Source organism: Prunus persica, chromosome G4 (assembly GCF_000346465.2).
Source record: "Prunus persica cultivar Lovell chromosome G4, Prunus_persica_NCBIv2, whole genome shotgun sequence".
In the NCBI taxonomy this organism is placed as follows: Eukaryota; Viridiplantae; Streptophyta; class Magnoliopsida; order Rosales; family Rosaceae; genus Prunus; species Prunus persica.
Window position 1 is genome coordinate 10460981 of NC_034012.1, and position 20535 is coordinate 10481515.

Sequence of the window (20535 nt, forward strand, 5' to 3'; positions counted from 1 at the left end):
TTCACCTAATTTTAATACACATTCTATGTAAGTATGATTTAAATTATTTATTTCAAATATTGTACGAACACAAAATCAATTACATTGAAAAAACGATGAATTTAGTGAAAACATTGGTTATAACCAAATATTTTAAACTTACACTTCACCCATAATTGAGGACAAAAATATTACTACACAAGAAATTAGTAGGTTTTTTTCGGGTTACAATATATATTTTTTCTGTAATGCGATACAAACTTGTATCACATTATGTGTTACATTCACTCTCTTTGTATGCGCCCCTTGCACACTGCACGAAAATATATGAGTAAATATAATTCTTGAGAAAAAAAAAACAAGAGTTGAAGAAGACAAATTTATGTTTTCAAGGAAACAACAATAAACATCCCAAAATCCAAAGCCAAACCAAAGAAAGTGAAGAAAGAAAAAGTTGCAGGACCATGGTATTCACCTCCAACCCATTATCTCTCAGCGTCCCAGACCCTTTCTTCGAGTCATGGCTCCGCGAAAATGGCTACCCAGAAATCATTGACCAGCATACCTCTACTGCCATCACCACCTCTACAACCACAACCACAGACGCAAGCTCAATCACAAACGGCTTCTTCATCTCACTCTTCTCTCGCATATTCACCCTCCTCTCTCTCTTCACCATCAACCCCTTCTCCAAGCTCACCAATGAAGACCTTGCTGCCCAAACGCCTCCTTGGACCACCATCTTTATTGGGTCTTCTGACTCCTACTCCTTCCCCTTGTCTGTTTCTCAGGCTCGCATGAGGGTCCAAGAGAATGTCAAGCGCTATGCCAGAAATTATGCTACTTTGTTTGTGCTCTTCTTTGCTTGCTCTTTGTATGTTCTCTTTCTCTTTCTCTTTTCTCAATGGTTTGTGGTTCTTGGGTCAGTTTTGAGAATTGTTTCTGTTTATCTTAAGGGATGTTAGGGGATTTCTAAGTGGTCAAAAAGAGCAAATCTTGGGGGTAATTTGGCTCCAGATGCCATGGGATTGATGTTTTTGTTTTTGTTTTCGAGAACTGGGTTCTTTTTATATTACTGTTGTGTTGTGTGGAAATTTAGGAATTCAGCTCTCAAATGATATGGCTTTCTTTATCTTTATCTTTGGCTTATGAGTGTTGGGTGAGTTTTCAGAATTGGATATTGGTTTGTTATTGGATAAAAGAAAAGGATAGAATAGAAAAACAACAAAAGAGGGTGAAAAATAAAAACAAGCATTTTTGTGGAAACGAAGGTAAATGTTCTCGGGTTTGCTGTTTTTCTTTCTGTCCTGGTTTGATATCAATACCTTGTTCTTAATTTTAAGGATTCTAGTTGGAAGTTTGGAAAGTGCCTCTCCATTTTAGTTGTTGCAAGAACTTCAGCAACTGTAAGGGAGTTGAAAATTTGTACACCTTTTGTCTTATATTGCACTTTGCCTTTCACAGTGTGATAAATATTGTGATTTTAAATCAGCTGGCTGGTAAGCTTATTGTCTGGTTGACCTATAGCGGACAAAAATCTAATAGTCAAATTTCCAAATTGTGATATCTTTTCCTTGGCCTAAATAACTTGAGTATGTATTTTCGGTCTTGCCAATGTTGAAAGGTTGGGGCTGCGATTTATAAAATTTCAAGAAATCATATGCTACATGGAATGGTTTGAGGGGTTTAGGTTGTAAGGAGGTCTTGCTGATGAATGCATTTACTCCTATCTAAATGCACTTCTCTCTAGTGAAGCGGAGACGAATAGTAAAGCCACAACTGCGCCTCCTTTCAACAATTTACCTTTATGTGAGAGGGCAGCATAGGCTTAATTGTGTCCTCTATGGTGTCTGGTCTTATTCAGTGTCCTGTAAAATAAAAGAAACTATTTGGTCGCCCTTCCCTGTGTCGGTACTCTTTAGCATTTCCTCTTTTGGGGCGTGTGGTTTGGGTTTGATAGTTTATAAGGTTTTTATTTCCTCATCTTATTTGATATTGTTTTTGTGTTTTTTTAACTATATTATTACAGATATCAGATGCCCCTGGCTCTTGTTGGATTGATATCTTGTTTGGCACTATGGGATGTTTTTAAGTTCTGTAGTGAAAGGTGGGGATTGGATCGATACCCAATAATTCGGGAGTGCTTAATTCGTGTTGCTCAATGTGGTGAGTAGTCAACTCTGTGTTTGGGCAGTAGCAGTATTCTCTTGTACATTTTCTGTATATTTAGTATTCTCTTGTACATTAGATATCCATCTGATTCATCCTCCATCCTTATTTTGTTTGAACTACAGAAATATTTTCAGTAATTTTCTGATAGAAGTAATGGTTGAGCTTGTTTCATGTGGAGCTCAGTTTTTCAAGATAATTTATTTTTTACCCTTATAAATGGTATTTGGATCTTATCATGCTGTATTTTGCACAGAGTAACAACATAGACAATGCAAAATGGCGAAATCTCCATCCATCTTTTGTGCTGTATGTTATTTGTTGAACTTAAGCTGATGTACTTGTGAGCAACTACAATATATATCTTGGTGTTCTTTAATTTGGGGAACTCTTAAATGGAATAGGAATCACATATCATTAGTTTAGTATGAAAACTGAAAGAGGTTAATACTCTGGTTTGGATGATTAATCTGCTTGGAGTTCTAATGATCTATGAAATGTAAGCTGTAAGTTGGAGCTCCTGAGTGGAGATAAGCCAAACATTTTCTAGTTTTTGCTGTTCATTCTGATGCAATATAATCTCTGGATTTTCTTTTGTAACATTGATTGGACTTCATCTTTGCAGTAGCTGCTGTTATCCTGATATGCTCGAATGTTCAAATGGCTCTCTTCTATGCTCTTGGTGTCAGTTATGCAGGTGAGTTTTGGATATATTTCGCATATTCTCTCATATTGAGAAGCCTTATGCACAATTCCTAAGTTCTTTAGGATTTCTCTCCCCCGCCCCCACCCCCCAGAAAAGAGAAATTATTATTCCAATAATGAAAACTTAATAAGTTTTGTGTCATGTATCAAAATCACAAAAATTCATTAAACCAAAGTCCTTACATTGTGTGATTTAACCCGTACTCTCGAGAAGTTCTATAGTTATCTGAACTTCATGAGAAAAGTGAGTTTAGATAAAATGCTTAAACTTCTCCAAATAAATTGATTCCTTTTTTCTTTTGAGCTAAATTTGTCTATTTATACTGCTTTTTGGCTGTCAAGAAATACATTCTATTTGTATTTCTAGACATCCCTTTTCCTGTGTATGGGATCTTCTAAGGATTTGAACCTATTGTAGGCATGATTCTGCATGCTGGATTTCGGAAGCTGGCTCGTGCAAAGCAAACTCCTCATGGTAGATCGAAATAGCAGGTGTTTTGCAATATAAGTGAAAGTTTTGCTTAACTTTAGCTTTAGGAATTTTTGCTGCAAGAGAGCAATGGGATTTTTTTGTGCAACAGTTAACACCCAAGGTAGTCAAATACTCATGAGCTATATCAACTTTGATCCCATCACGTCTCCAACTCCTGTCCTGAACAACCATGAAGCAGGGAAAACAGAAAAAAAAGGCATATAATTCCCTCATCTGTGATTTCATGGCTGACCTCCCCATCGTGTCAAAGCAGATGCCTGTTGTTTTGCCTGCACACTAAACACTCCAGGAAATGATGCAGTGATAGTTGTATGCTTATATAATAGTGTTTTCAGTACATAATGTAACTACTTTATTTTAATGATATGATGAGTTTATTGTTTTTGAAGTGCTGAATTTTTTTATTTTGCAAATTCAAATTTTCTTTTATTTTTTCAGTTTTGACAATAAATCTGAATTTGAAGATATGTTTCTGATTTATTTATTTTTTAATTTTCCAGAAGTAGATATTGGGAACGTCTCGTTTGTGCCGGTTCCCTTAAAAATATAAAGAATAAATTGAAGGATAACGCTTTTATACTGTAAGGTAATAGGCGTTCAGAGGGGGCCGTCATAAAATGTGAAAGCCATTTTGTTTTTATGTTATCTGAAATTAAATTAAATTATTGTTTGTTTGATTAAATAATTACATACATTGATTGAAAAATTAACTTCATATGAACCCATCTGGTTTAGCACAGTCCCAGTACAGTGATAGTTTCTGCCTCACTAAACTGAATTATCAGAAAGGGAATTGAAGCAAAACAAACAAATAGCATTGTTGGATTTCACAAGCAAAAATATGATTATTAATAAATATAACCATTTTGGAAAATATTACAAATGATAATCTTTAAATTAGCAAACCCTAATCGATTATACTCAATGCTGCTACTTGCAAACAAAATTGTTAAATTAAAAAATAATCATAAAAGATGAAAAAACACAATTTCTTACAATGATATGTACATCATCAAATCAGGAGATAAATGCATAAACAGGAATCACACTACAAAACAAATATCCAATCACTACTTGAACCTCTTTCAAGCCGGATTGAGATCGCGTGAAACTTGGCCTTGCCATCTGCATCACAAGCATTAAATGAAAAATACATTAGATATTTGTATTGAACAAAAATTTGGGAGAAAGCAGTTCCCTCTTCCTAAAAGAGAGGAAAAGTAATTTAACTGACAAAGATATCTCAACTAAGAGGACTTGATCTCCATATTTTTCAATTCTTACTCTATGAGTTGTTTTCTTTGTCCCATCTTAATTTCTTGCCTGTATCTCTTTTAGTTCCCTGATCTGAATGCATCACTACTATCACTTTTTATACGGTTCTCTTGCCCTATAGGTTTTTTTTTAAATGATGAAATCTGGGAATGCTGACGAAAACTTCTTATCTATATGATTGTTCAATCCTTTCAACAGAAATCGTATGAAGCAACTTTCAGAGTTTTAGTACCTTTTCAAGTCTTTAGAAACTAAAATCTTTTAGTTTACATTACAATCAGTTACAATGGGTATCTGACAAGATTTTTTTTCCAAAAAAAACGACTGGTCAAGCTCAAAAGAGAAAGGTAAAAGACAGCACAGTATGTTTTGATAATTGTGGAAAGATTTCAAATTTTGGTATTTTTGTCGTTGGAAATAGCTTGAATTGTGAATTGTGAGAAATTAGTCTGGAAACAAAAATTGCCTACCTTCTAAATCAAGATAAATTACTACGTTAAAGAAACAACTAGGCTAACCTTGAGAGCAAAAATCTTGCAAGTGGGCTTATGTTTGCGTTGGATTGAAATTCCTTGTTCTGCTGCCTTTTCTTGTCTTCTGCCTTTGTGTTCTGAGTTTCTTCAGAAGCTGTCTTGCCCTTGGTGAAAATGCGAGCAGCCAGCTCCTGCAGATCTTTCAATGAAGATTCCTTTGAACTATTTGAACTGCAAAGATTTTCTTCTATGAGTCCTATAGACTACATGCCACCATTTTAAGTGGTGAGAAAGATTAGGACCAATATGAAAAAGATAGGATGTGTGAAACCTTGCTAATCGCTGAAGCAATTTGCTGACAAAAACTTCAGAAGATCCCGGCTTCAAGCTCTCCAACTTTGCAAGCGACTTTGCAACTGAACGCACAGCAGACCCTTCTGAATCATCAGCAAGTGCCTACATGTACACAAGAAAAAGAAAAGTAAATCACAGGGATTGAAACTATGCGTACAATGAATTCATTTGATATGTATGCATACATCAAGATGTAAAATACAGTAGGTTGAAACTTGAAACCATACACACCAAATCTAAATATTATTGTTTTACTGATGCTAACATAGTTAAAATAACTTGCATCTTAAACGTATGCCTAGAACAAGCAATCTATATCTTCCAAAGTACTCACACATGGACATATAACAGGTGTGCTTTTGCAGCACCAGGCTTCTAACTAAGAAAAACCCACAATTTTTGGCAACAATGAATTCCTTAGCAAGAAAAGATAGAGAGAAAGAGAGAGAAGAAACAACAATACTGCTTTATGTCTTCAAAAACTTGTATCTGCAGTTCTTGAAGGTATTTTTTTTTATAGACAATTTAGGACGCGTAGAAGAAACTCTAGAGAATCTAACAGAGTGAAATTACAATTTCAAACTAATAGGCAAAGTAACCCCTTGACACCATATGGAAGACAAGAAGTCTACAACTTATCTGGATGCTCACCTCTTTTAAAGAAGGGATAAGCAATATTGATAATGCCGCAGATTGTGCTATAACTTTTGCACTTTCTTCATCATCACTTGCTTGGGAAGATCTTGGAAATACTTTTGGTGCATCAATGTATTCATGAGATTGTCTGAGGGAAAGAGAGTTCCTCCACAAATTAGAAATTTTCAATCCTATCTCACATGTGCATGCATGTGTAGGTGCAAGTGTGTAAAGATTACAAGTACTAGCAACATTTTTCCCAGTAGATATACCTGGAAGAATCAGAGCTATTCGTCATCAGCCCTCTTCTATCGTGCGCATCATAGTTGATCTTGTTAAGTGCAGACCTATCTTTAGCATTTCCTTTCCTCCCTCCTTGAATTGCAGCCTTTGCCTACATAAACATTGTCAAGAAGCTTCGTCAGTGAAACACTCTGGGACTATTGAAGCCAAGAGAACATCAGAATTACGTTTTTGTTTTTTTTGTTTCACTGTTCAATCTAAAATTTGAAAATTACCTAAGAAATTCCAGAGAGAAACCAGGAAAATCATATTTAGATCCAGAATATGAGAACAAAAAATTTGGGAGATGAAAACCCTAAGAGTAGATCTGATCTGGGAAAACAATGAATTCTACAATTAACTAAAATAGTATTGAAAGGAATAAAATTTTCAAATTTAGGTACAAAATGTAACTGAAGAATATTACATCTGTTTTAAATTGATCTATGGTGATACATGAATGTCAAATCAATTGTTAACAGATCAGCAGCTTTTTGCAATTACTCTGACATGAACTGAATTCTATAATACCTGAAGACAGTCACTAGCACTACTGTAATTTGTGAAATTTAATTGACCAATTAGATTAACTGGTATCAATTGAAATATTACATAGAGCAAAAAGCCACCTCTGCAAGATTAATGGCACTGTCTTCAGTTGAGGCAGTTGAAGTTCTCTCTTGAATTCCCAGCCTGGATTTTGGCGTCCGAGGAGAATCAGAATCATCATGTTGCCCACGAAAAACAACAGTTCCGCTGGAAGAAGCATCTTCATAAGAAGCGTATGTGCTGCTAGGCTACAAAGCAAAAGGAGGTAGTAAAATAAACAGGTATCTCAGTACAAAAAGTTTGAACTCCAATACTTCCTATTCTTGTCCTAACTGTACAGATTATTACCAGAGAGTTTTGATCACGAAACTGAGAAGATGACTGAGATCCTTTGGGTGTTCGTATAACAACAGTTCCTGACCCACTCACAGTCAATTCTTCCTGGAAATACACCTCAAATTGCTAAACAATATACAGTAATGTAAAAATGGTGCAAACAATCGTGAACTCCAACTTGGGTCGGTAAATGAAAAATCAGTGTTCGAAAAACCGGCCTAGCCCAGTAAAAGAAGACGGAAATCAGGAGTGAAAATTAAGTAATGGCCAACTTCTAAACAAATAGTTGATATTCACACCCCCATATCATCCCACGAACCAAAACCCCAAATCCTAGAAGCATTCACAATTGCACTGGAATACAACGGCCATAGTGCACAAACTGCATCTTTGCCAGGAATGACAGAAACTAGGGACTACAAGGCATGCTTCTACAGAAAACCTTAACTAATTATACAGATAAGAGATTAGTAAAATCACAAACATTGAGGACATCGTTACCAATCTTTTCTCAACTTTGTATAGCCCACTAATTATATGGAAATTTCTACAAGGTCGTAACCGGATGCAAATTGTAACAAATATGTGTGATAGAGAAAAGGATCGGGGGTGGGAGACTTACATCTTCAGGGTTAGACTCCTGGAGTTCATCACCATATGAATCTCTACCATCTTTCAACAAATAATCTTCGCGTGAGTCATGAAGTGCATTCCCAGATGCTAAGAACCGTTGGTTACTACTCTCTCTTCCAGGAGTTTCCGGCTTTTTTTCTCTTGCCTGAGGTGGTTTAAGTGTTGCAACACTTCTAACAGTACCTGTACCCTGTGATCCAATGCTGAAATCCCATCCAGCATTTTTCACGGTCTTACCCTGGTCACTGCAAATTAAAACAAGAGGTAAACCACACAACCAGCAAAGCACCAGTGATCAGCAATTTCTAACCCACCTAGCTCGAACAGTTTCATCTCTTAAATTTCTCGTCACTTTCACGGTATCAGATATCTCCCCTCTAGCTGTAGGACCATTTTTAACGGTGTCACCATCTTCCTTTATATGGTATTTTGGACGCTCTCTGTAAGATAACAAAAAGCAGGGCATCTTAGCTAAACTGTGTAAGAATTAGCATGTATTGCCAAATCAAACCACATTGACAAATGAATGCCAGAAAATTAAACTAAACTGCAAGTTGCAATGCAGTTATGCATGTTTAGACCAGGAATAGACCAGGTGAGCGTCATTGTGCTGCAGATGCTTTCTAGAAAGAAACTTGACATCAAAAGGTGAAAGGCATAACAGCAATATTTGGCACCTTATTCTCTCCATAAGCCTTGGACTCTTTCTAGCAGTCCTGATAAAACGGTGCTTTAGTAGTTCCTTGGCACTTGCACGCTGAGATTAAAGGAAAAAAAAGAACAAACAGAAAATTATAATAATAGAAAACTTGCAGAATTCATTAATCAAGATAGTGGAAGGCCATATTGCCACCTGATTTAATTCACATCAGCATAGATTTGAAATGCAACAAACAGAAATAAAGCAATTCATGCAATACTGACTCGGGCTAAAGTTTTACAAAAACTGATGCAAGCAATATTTTGGACTCCAAACTAATAGATTACAACCAATATGACTGCCAACTCTCCTTCTCTCTCCCTCATTCTTTCATTGTAATTTTGTGGAAAAGCAATACCTATAAGAACCACAAACACATGACAAGAATCGTTTGTAGATCACATTAAACAAGTAAATACTGTCCTGAACTTCAACAACCTCTCATTTCCAAATTCCAACAATGTATTATATATGTTTGTAGCTGACGACTGCCTTTAGTATCAATTTATGCAGGTCATCATGTGGCTAATGGCTATTCTACACTCAGTTTGAAAAGGGGGAAATTTCTGGATTTTCCTATACATCTTGTGGCAACCACGATGATCTATTTTCTGGGTTTGGAAAAGTGTTCCCTTTTCAAGAAAGGGAATCCTATGATATGTTGGGAATCTTTTAACTTTTTAGTTTCTAATGAATTTTCACCTTCAAATCAATAAACGCAAAATGGCAGTATACGATGGAAAATTGAGTGGGATATTCTGATTGTATAAATATGTACCTCAGCAGGTACCTTCTTTAGACAAAGTGAAACAAATTCTTTCATTGGTCGAGAAAAATGCTCATCCAACTGCACAACAAACACAAAAATGATTCTTTTATATTGTGAGTAATATCTCCATATGGCTAAGAAGCATTTCATTTTTATAAATCATTCAAGATGAATGGATCGGTGTGACATTAGAGTACACTGAAAGAACCTGAGGTGGATTTTCTCGAGGTATAATGAAAAGAACTCTCATCGGGTGAAGATCAGCAAGTGGCGGTTCCCCTTTCGCCATCTCAATAGCAGTGATTCCCAGAGACCAGATATCTGCCTGCATATGCAAAGGGTCCAAGTGAGTGAACAATCAAGGCTCAGTGTGAGTAAGAATAAGGTCTTCAATAGATACCTTCTCATTGTATCCTTCAGAATTCTGGATTACTTCTGGAGCCATCCAGAATGGTGTTCCTACAAATGTCTGTGATTGTTAAAAAAAAATTAGTGCATTCTAGCTAGCGCACAAGATTTAAGATATTTCTTATACGTAATTGGAAACTAACATTCTATATTATCAAATCATTGTGTATAGACATAAGTAAAAAAATGACATACAGTGAGCGCACAGTAACACTATTCTAAGTTCAAGTAAATAAAAACTACAAAAGTGCATACCCTAAGTAGTGATTCATCTGACCTGATCTGATCAACAATAAAGCAAATGAATTCAAGTTAAAATATGGTACCTTCCTCCTTGATATCGTCCTTGTAAGTTGTGCAGAAACACCAAAATCTGCCACCTGTTACAAGTCACAAACGTAACTTGGAAGACCAAAGGCTAATAAATTTAACACCACCCTTCAATGCATATCTTACTTCCAATTAGTTAATCCTCTATACAAATTAAAGACTTTTTTATCATGAAAATATACCTTAACATCACCATTCTCTGTCAATAAAATGTTTGCCGCTGCAAAATTTATAAAGTTGTCGTCAAAACAAGAGCTAGAAGAAGCAAGGTGAAACTAATAATACTTACATGAAGCTGAAAAATGAGAAGAAAAAGAAGGCAATTTCAAGTACAGAATACCAAATATTACAAATGATTCTGTCATAAGCAGATATAATTACGTAGAAATTAAGAAGAGAACCTTTAATATCTCTGTGAATTTTTCCTTCATTATGTAAATATTCAATTGCATGCAGCAAGTCACGAAGAATACAGGCCATTGACATTTCATCTAGCGGAGGACCTGATTGGAGCTGCATAAACACAATTGTCTGAGCATTCTGGAAGAATGCATGATAGATGCACACACAGAGAGTGATATGTGCATACGTGTGCGTGTGATTTTTAGCACAGTGCATCAACACCACAAGTACATAAATATGACATAAAATTTACAACATTAAATGGACAGCTAAAGCCTAGCAAGTCACTGTTAAGAAATTTCCATCTACTGACACCATAATGTGTCAAAATTGTTAAGATGACGAAGTACATCTAGAAGGGAACCTCACTTGCATATTTATCAGATTATGATAAGTGACAAGAAATAACTTCTTGCAATTAGGGAGAAAGAGAATACAGCAACAGAATCTCCATCTTAAGAATAAAATATTTGAAAGTGTACTTTCCAAACCTACACTTCAAACATAAAACATAAATATAGATGATACATTGGTATATTAGTTACAAAGATAACAGATACAAGATTTTCGAGTCAAGCTTAAGCGAATGAGCGAAGCTGGACCCAACTCTAGCTATCTCGTAATAAATACAAGCTGAACATTCTGAAGCTCAGGCTTCACTTGTTACTTAAACAAGTTGAGCTCGGACTGAATTTTTTTTAATTTTAAAATGAGCCGAGATTGAATGAACCAAAGACGCGCTAAGCTCACTATGAATTCGAGCTGAACTGAGCCGATTTACAGACCTACAAGCAAGCTGTGATGCCACGTTAATATCTTCGTTAATGACAACTTTCCATTATAAATAAACACCAACTCCAAAGAGAATTTATTAACAACTAATTACATAGCACCCAAAATCTCATCATTTTGTAGAGGAACTATGATGCTCATAGAAGGGAAACATAAAAGAGAGAGATCCACAAGCCTTTATGTGAAAACAGTTTCATTGAACACATTGACTATGTATAAACAACAGAAGTAACATACTAGGTCAGCAACAGAGCCACCGGCCATGTACTCCATTATTATCCATAGTTTTGTCTGGTTGAGATAAGAACCATAGTACTCTGTAATATAAGGAGATCGACATTGTGACAAAACTGAAATTTCCTGGAACACACATAAGCTAAATCAGCAATCTAATCTTTGGCTAATCATAATGACAATATACTAGCTATCAAGAATATGAGGTAGTACCTTCTGAATGTCCTCAATCTCATCCTCTCTGCAGAAAACAATAAGTAAAAGAAAACTTATGATTAGTTGCACAGCTTGATGAAAATCGAATAGATAGGAGAAGCAAACTAGATGCTCCAAGGAGATTGATTAGTAATAACCACGCAGAAAAATTCTGTTTCTCTTATAAATAAATAAATAAACCACAAGCAAAGCAATGAAATAAACCAAGTAATTAATGAGGGCCATTAGCATGAACACAGGCAGAATGACTTCATTTAATTAAGTTAGTAATTAAGCAGCAGCGACCATTTACAAATGTACAGTCATGCATGACAATGCAGCATTCAGAAGGTTGGTGATCTGAAAATCCAGTGTTCAGTAAAATGGTCGCAGAATGCTAGTTCATTTATTCACACTATATGAAATGTAACATCATGGGCAACTTAATATCTAAGTAAATACACTCCCAAGTCACAACTGAGTCAGGCAGTTTCAAGTGCTCGGGCTATAACTACTTGGTCTTCATGTAACAAAAGAATTAACTTTCTTTTTTTTCAGTTCAAATCAACATTCCTTTTTGCCTTCACTAATAATATATTTATTAACACAACGCTGGGAAGTTTTGGGTGCTTTACGTAATTTTTTAGTTTATCATGTCTTCAAATTTTACCCACTAAAAGTAATGAAGGAAGAAAGAAAAGCTACTATTATGGCAATAGACTGGAATTCATCCCATGTAGTTCAAGGCAACAAACATAGAACATTGAAAAGCAGAGGACAAAACATCACATATGAATAGATTCAAATCCATATACTTACGACTCTTCCAAATCGATTACTTTTATTGCAACTTCTTTATTAAGCTCCTTATCAAACCTGCAAGTCAGAAAAGGGATCAGAGGTCACCATCTCTATATGCAATCAATCTCCGAAGTATGCTGAACCCACCCCAACCAAAATGACAAAACAAATTAAAGTAAACTTTGCATACTATAAACAACTATTCACCATATTCAATCAGGATATATATATCGAATAACCAGGGTATATATAAGACAATTATGTAGATTGTGCACAACCATGTGCTAGCATCTGACAGGGCCACAGCGTGAAACAAGTAATAGCAGAAATCCAGTGTAAATTACATGTACAGATTTTGGCATAAAACTTTTAAGTACCTTCTGCAAGTCAGTTATAATAAGCATAAGTTGTTCAATTAGACACATGAAAACACTAAACAAGTCATCTTAAGAAGGCAAGGAGACAACAAAATGCATGGTAACTCAGAATTCCAGAAAGCATTCAGGCAAAGTTACACATTGTGCATCTTTAAACTGGAACTTACCCTTTATACACATCGCCGAAGGATCCTCTTCCAATCAGCTCCAATTGACTAAATCTTGATCCTGCAGCCTCTGCCAAACCTGCTACATCAGCCATATCCATGCCCAAGTGGCTTTCCCCTTGCCCGCTTAGCCAGTAAGACAAAGGTCACTAAACAACACTACAGTGAAGGTTCATAAACTCTAGCCAAATATCTCCAACTTTTTCCAGCACCCACTTCCAATTCACAACCCCAAATTCACCCAAAATGAGTTTTTATGTATCCAAATATTGGCTTCGAATACCAAATCTGAAACTGCATTAGAAAACACTAAACTAATCAGCCCATGTAAATGAGACAAATAAACACATGAACCCAAATTTACCACAATTAACGGACCAATTTTTAAAAAAAAATTGATAACAAAAATAAATGAAAATGAAAGGGCGCAATGCAGTGCAAGGTCTTGGACTCAAAGCAAAGTATTTGAATTTGGTGTAATTCCCTAACACTTGTTAGGTAGAGTGGGATTCGCCATTGTGACATCCCAACATAATTGCACATTATAGGATACCCATAACAAAATTCCGATACATGAAAGCGAAATAAAAACAACCCACAAGTGGCTTCAACCAGGGGTCGATGAATTTCGTCCAAATTTCAAATCTATATGTAATTTTTCACAGAAAGATTGAGATTTGAAACTTACGCTTAAGACAAAATGCGATTTTGATATGTATTGGTATGCACGAGAAGCTAATGTCTGCGGATTGGAGCCATGGATCTCTTTCCTTCCTATCTTTATCGCGCGCGCTCTCTCTCCCTTCCTCTGCACAGAGGCTTTGGGAGCTTCAAAGGAATCGAAGAGAAAGTGTGGGTTTTTTGTTTTTATTTTTTATTTTCTTTTCTTAAATAATTGAGTTCTAATTTCATAGTCTTTTACCTTCTCTTCTCTGTAATTTTCATTCGTGGGTTTGAGCCGGTTCTTGGAAACAACCCGCCAACCAACACAAAGAAAGCTAGCAACTTCGCAAGATACGGACCGAGAGAATACGTATGAATACGCCATATACCGTATTCTTATACACAGTACAACATTCGGTCATAACAAATACTTTCATTGAAAATTTTAATTTATTTTCATGCAAAGAAAAAAAACTTAATTTAATTTTTTTCTTATAGTTTAGGAGCACCTGAATAGTATGTGTATCATATTGAATAATGGTACATATATACGTTAATAATGTGCATACAGTAATCTGTTTATTAAAAAATGTTCATTTTCTGTATAATAGAGAAGTGTACATAAGATATGAGTATCTGTATATTAGTAGATACGAACAGATATTTATTATATACATACATATATATATGGTACTCGTTTGTGAGACGGCAAATGTTTATGTTGTTTTGTTAGATTGTGAATGCGGACTACATACTTTTTTTTTTTGAGGACCTTTCTTATTGAAAAGAGCGATAGCATATTAAATTCACACACATAATACGAATGCTAAGATTTGAACCCAGAACCTTGCCTGATGGAGTAAATACTCCAAACCATTACATTAATGGGTCCTTTGCGTGGACTGCATACTTAGATAAAAATGAACGTGACAGTACAAAAACATAAGCATTTTATATTGGCAAGCATATGCTTAAGTTGTCATCCTCTGAATTTGGATTACATATTTAGATAATAATTAACATAATTAATTGTCTAGGTTGACAATTTAAAAACATAAACATCTTACATGAAGAATACTTCAGAAATGTCACATGAAATTATACACTAATTTCAATTTGTCACATGGAATACTTCAGAAATGTCACATGAAATTATACACTAATTTCAATTTGTCACATGAAAAGATAAAATTAAGACAATTTACAAATGTCACATTAAAAAAAATTAAGAGAGTTGCCATCTCGATTTTTCAAAATCCACAATTTATCACCTATATCCGACATGGTCCATTGTTTATCTAAAAAATGGTATGTCCATTGCACATGACCCCTTTTATGTGATATTTTGCACTCTTGAAGTCTCAAATCTCGAATGAAGTGATAAATTCATATTCAATTGATGTATAATTTCAAAAGAGATTTCCAAAGTTTTTTTTCCAAAAAGTAACAACTTTTAAACAATTAAAACAACCTCAACCGCATAAATGAGCTTAGTCAAGTTGGGTAGAGCAGATGCGTCACCCACTATGCATCCGAGTTCAAATCCCCTTATCTCAACCACTTGTCACTTATTCTCACACCCACACCCACCCTCCATATATATGACATTTTCTCTCCCACTGCCCCTCCTCAAACCCCAGTCCACCGTCAACTCACCCGCAGCCCCACGAAACCCACCACTGTCCTGTCCCTAACCCCACCCGCCTAAGTCATTGAAACTAACCACAAAGTCATGTAATTATTAAACTAACAATATTATATATTGTCATGTTTCTTATATTCCAAGTACCTTGCATAATTGCATTGCAAAAAGAAAGACGAGGGAGGGAGGTCGGGTTAGGGATATGGGGGTGGGTTTCGTTGGGGTTGTGGTTGGGGCAGGTTTGGAGATTATGGCTAGTTGTGCATGAGCTAGTGTGGGATAGGGGCGATGAGAAAAGGAAAATACAGTGGTGAGGTCATGGAGATGATTGTGGACCAGTTGTATGAAATCGGTGTCTTACATATTCATGATCATGTACTATTCACATGATGTAGTAAATATGAGACACTCGTTTCATACAATATACGTATGAAAAAAATTATGGTTCGTCGGACTCACTCTAATTGCCGCATCCCTATTTCCCTAACCTAGATATATATTTAATAGCTATGATCTCTATCATATCATACAACACAAAATTCTGTCTTATTTATTTAATGAACATTTGTTTGTGAGTCTTTATAAAAGACACCTACTTAACACGATCTAGCTAGCTCGACAAGAAAGAGATATTTATATCATGATCCCAAGCATTAATGCACAAGTTGCTATTATCAACTGACGCATCTATTTTTAGCCCATCAAATTAGACAATTTGTCGGCATGAAAAAATTCCACACCAAATTGCAGTTCCAGCTAAAATCCATGAAATTGTCATTAGTCTTAATTGGCATTATATATATATATATATATATATTTGTTAATGGATTACCCAATTTATTTGCTCACAAAATCCGATCAACCCTTAGTAATGAACAAGGTCATATTGATTGGGATAGTTTAACTTATGAAAATATAATCAGCACAATTAATCAAGTCGGAATGCGATTGTGTATCGACATGAAAATTGGTAAACAAATCCAATCTGAAAGAAATTCTGCCAAATATGAGTTAGGTAATTTCTGCGAACAATATGGTTTAATATATGTTCCCCTATCCAGAAAAAATAAGTCTAGTCATCATAACCGACAGTTTAGCAAAAAGCATCAATATTCACGTAGAAAACAGTCCTTCCAACACAATAATGAGGATAAAGAATTTTATAGTAAAAGGAGATTCTCCCCTAAGAAAAATTGGAAAAAGAATTACAACAAAGACAAGAATAGCAGTTTTAAGAAAAAGACCGACAAAAGGAAAGTAAAATGTTATAAATGTCAAAAGTATGGTCATTATGCTAATAATTGTAAAGTTAAAGACACAATCAAACAATTAAAAATCACGGATGAAGATAGAAACAAATTGATCCAAGTCCTTGAGTTACGAAATTCTGAATCCAGTGAGAATGAAACTATGATTAGTCATAATGAGTCTTCTGAAATATATTCTTCTGAGTCACAACCCAGTTCTCCCAGAATCCAATTTGGTTGCCAAGATAATTGTTGTAAATTTAAGTCAATCAGTGTCCCCACCAAACAGGAAGAACAAGAAGAACTATTAATTGATTTAATAAGCAAAGTTAAAAACCCAGAATTAAAATTTGAGTATCTAAAGAAATTAAGGAAAGTTATCAGCCAAGAAGAACCAAAGCAGTCTACCCAAAGAATAAACCTAAACACAACTTTAGAAAAATTTAATAAGAAGAAAGAAGTCACCTTACAAGATTTACAATTAGAAATAAAATCAGTCAAAAAAGAAATCATTGAGTTAAGACAAATGAGTCAAAAATTACAAACTGAAAATTATGAGATAAAACAAGATCTGATTAATTTATTAGAAAAGAAAATTTCTGAGTCTAAACCAGAAAGCCCCACTAACTCAGATGAAGAAGAAAACTCTATTCAAGAACAAGCCGTTAATTTAATTAAACATGTAAATTTTAGAAAATGGTACGCTCGAGTCACTATATTTGTCCAAAATTTTGAGTTAAACGTAGTTGTCCTTTTTTATTCTGGAGCCGATCTTAATTGTATCCAAGAAGGCCTAATCCCAACTAAGTATTACAAAAAGTCAAAAAAATCATTACGCACTGCTTCAGGAAAATCCCTTCAATTGAACTATGAGATCCCTAAAGCCCATGTCTGTCAAAATAAAATATGCTTCAAAACTTCTTTTGTTTTAATCAAAAACATTACTGATGAAGTTATACTAGGTCTACCGTTCATTGCCCTTCTGTACCTTTTTCAGGTTGAACACGATGGTGTCGTTTCCACTTGTATAGGAAAAAAATGCAGTCACCAAAACAATCCAGGTCATCCAAAACAAATATAAACAATTAAGATTTCTCCAGGAAGAAGTTAATGAATTGAGCAACAACTAAGTCATAAGTCTTTACAATCACAAATACAACAATTTGAAGTAAAACTAAAACAAGAAGTCTGTTTTGAGTTACCCAACGTGTTCTGGCATAGGAAACAACATGTTGTCAGCCTTCCCTATGTCAAATCCTTTAGTGAGAAAAATATTCCTACTAAAGTAAGACCCATTCAAATGAGCCGAGAGTTAATGGAATTTTGCAAAATTGAGATTACTGATTTACTTAAAAAAGGGATAATCCGTAAAAGTAAGTCACCCTGGTCTTGTCCTGCCTTCTATGTCCAGAAAAATGCTGAATTAGAACGTGGTGTCCCAAGACTAGTCATAAATTACAAACCGCTTAATACTGTCTTAGAATGGATTAGATACCCAATTCCTAACAAAAGAGATTTAATTAACAGATTAGAAAAATCAGTCATCTTTTCTAAGTTTGATATGAAAAGTGAATTTTGGCAAATTCAAATCTCTGAGTCTGATAGATATAAAACTGCTTTTGTTACTCCTTTTGGTCATTATGAGTGGAATGTTATGCCCTTTGGTCTTAAAAATACGCCTAGTGAATTTCCGAATATAATGAATGAGATTTTTAACCCTTTCAGTCATTTTTCTATCGTCTATATTGATGATGTACTTATATTCTCTGAGTCTATAGAACAACACTAGAAACATCTACATAAGTTTTACAGATAGTAAAACAGAATGGATTAGTTGTCTCTACTAAGAAAATTAAATTATTTCAAACTAATGTGAGATTTCTGGGGTTTAATATCTGCCAGTCACAGATTAGTCCCATAGATCGAGTTATCTAATTTGCTGATAAATTTCCTGATCAAATCCTAGACAAGAGTCAACTCCAGAGATTTCTAGGATCTCTAAATTATGTTTCTGACTTTTATCAAAATATGAGAAAACAATGTAAGCCTTTATTTGATCGTCTCCAAAATAATCATCCTCCATGGTTATCTGCTCATACTGAAATTGTCAAATAGATCAAAGCTTATATCAAGACCCTACCCTACTATGTCTTGGTATTCCTTATGCTAATTCATTTAAAATTGTTGAAACTGATGCTTCTAATGTAGGCTATGGCGGCATCCTTAAACAAAAAGTCAATTCCAATCACTCTGAGCAAATTATTCGATTCCATTCTAGCACTTGGTCCCAGTCTCAAATTAATTATAGTACTATTAAGAAGGAAATATTATCCATTCCATTGTATTATGCATTAATAAATTTCAATCTGATTTATTAAATAAAAAAATTTTAGTCCGAGTTGATTGTAAGTCTGCTAAGCATGTATTAGAAAAAGATGTTCAAAACATTGCATCCAAATAAATATTTGCACGTTGTCAAGCTATTTTGGGTATTTTTGATTTTGATATTGAATATTTGAGAAGAAGTGAGAATTCCATTCCTGATTTCCTTACCAGAGAATTTCTGCAAGAAAATTAATGGCAGAAAGAAGAAAAGAAAGAGAAAAGGATGATAAACAAAAGAGTCAAATTGGTCAATCAAGCCAACCCAGTCAACCCCAGTCACTCCGAGTCCTCCCACCATCAATGAGTCAAGCTAAATATGAGCCTCCTTCCCAGATCGTCCCCTTCCTGGGATGCTCTCTTATCCAAATCAGTAACAGATTTGCCAACCTAGGAGCCACAGTCGGCCAGGTTTGCCCTAGTTTCCAGTCTGCTCTAATTTCCGGTCATGATCCTTTCCAGGATATTGCCGTCACTAATCCCCCAGTTGCTTCTTACCATAAGACATCTCCATACATGATCAAGAGTCATAGTCACCTGTTTGTCATTGAGTCCAAATATAATTCAAGTGCTAATCCCATCACCATTGCTAAATCTTATTTTCCACCCAATAGTCATTTCATTCCCCCAGCACCATTCAAGAACCTCAAATATTACAGAGATATCCTTCATGAGACCCATTTTATCACCATTAAGCCAATTAAAGACAGAGAAAACCCTCATATCATCCTCTATCATTCACTTTACATTCACCAAATTATCAATGAAAATGAATGGAGTAGTCATCCTTATGATCTCAAAGTTCTCCAATCAGAACTTCAATATAGCTATTATGATTATATCGAAGCATGGTATTCTATCTTGCTTCACCAAATAGTTGATTTCACTCACTCCTGGTTCTTAAACTTTGATAGCAAATTCAAGAGTTCTTTTCCTTACTGGTTCAATCACTGGTGGGAAAAACATGGTCCAGTCATTGATTTATTTCCTCCTCCTATGCAAGAATTAGTCAATTATTTTACTAATAAAAATAAGTTCAAAGAATCTAAGTTGTTTTTCCCCAACCTTCTCCACTTTGTTGCCAAATATAAAGTCCCTTAGATCCTCAAATGGTCCTATCAAGTTAATTGGGAAACCAGAGTCCTATCTAGCCAGTTTTCAATCAAATGGTGGGATAAATTTAAACTTGAGCGTATTGCAGATTATGTTTATGCTGATTTTCCTCCAGTCAGGAATCCGCACCCTGAGAAAAAGAGCTCTCCTGCCACATCACACTCTTCTCTCCCAATCGAGGGAAGATCTAAGTCCGAACTACAAGATCTTGCTCGCCAATTAATGCTTTAAGCCTCCCAGATGAATGATGATGCAGACAGTGATGCCTCTCATGCGTCCCAAACATCTACTAGTCAGCCAAAGCCAGTCAGTCAACAGGCTCCAGCCCCAAAGATGCGGTGGAGTGATTATCCAAATGAACAAGATCCTTATGATTTTGGTCCTTTCAATCTAGGGGATGATTAAAGTAAAAGTAAAAGTCGACTCGCA

General features: G+C 35.2%; 2 protein-coding genes across 6 annotated transcripts; one reads left to right on the forward strand and one right to left on the reverse strand.

Moving 5' to 3' along the window:
- Window positions 319–3734, forward strand: LOC18781183 (PRA1 family protein H). Of its 2 annotated transcripts, XM_020563119.1 has the most exons (5): window positions 319–853; window positions 2009–2145; window positions 2774–2845; window positions 3272–3345; window positions 3435–3734. In XM_020563119.1, the coding sequence occupies exons 1-4, from the start codon at window positions 444–446 to the stop codon at window positions 3340–3342; spliced, it is 690 nt and encodes a 229-aa protein (XP_020418708.1). In that variant the 5' UTR covers window positions 319–443; the 3' UTR covers window positions 3343–3345; window positions 3435–3734. The 2 variants fall into 2 exon arrangements, with proteins under 2 accessions (XP_020418708.1, XP_007211986.1); XM_007211924.2 differs by having other exon boundaries at window positions 3272–3734.
- On the reverse strand, window positions 4164–14144 carry LOC18778762 (germinal center kinase 1). Of its 4 annotated transcripts, none has more exons than XM_020562718.1 (21): window positions 13748–14144; window positions 13060–13353; window positions 12534–12590; window positions 11733–11760; window positions 11523–11645; window positions 10493–10604; window positions 10274–10311; window positions 10088–10141; window positions 9754–9822; window positions 9562–9678; window positions 9363–9431; window positions 8562–8641; window positions 8199–8324; window positions 7874–8129; window positions 7264–7356; window positions 6996–7163; window positions 6357–6478; window positions 6100–6232; window positions 5426–5550; window positions 5140–5325; window positions 4164–4471 (listed from the first exon to the last, which is right to left on the reverse strand). In XM_020562718.1, exons 2-21 carry the CDS (start codon window positions 13158–13160, stop codon window positions 4432–4434), a joined length of 2097 nt encoding a protein of 698 aa, XP_020418307.1. In that variant the 5' UTR covers window positions 13161–13353; window positions 13748–14144; the 3' UTR covers window positions 4164–4431. The 4 variants fall into 4 exon arrangements, with proteins under 4 accessions (XP_020418307.1, XP_020418308.1, XP_020418309.1 ...); XM_020562719.1 differs by having other exon boundaries at window positions 9375–9431; window positions 13748–14143; XM_020562720.1 differs by lacking the exons at window positions 11733–11760; window positions 12534–12590; window positions 13060–13353; window positions 13748–14144 and adding an exon at window positions 10863–11289 and having other exon boundaries at window positions 11523–11611.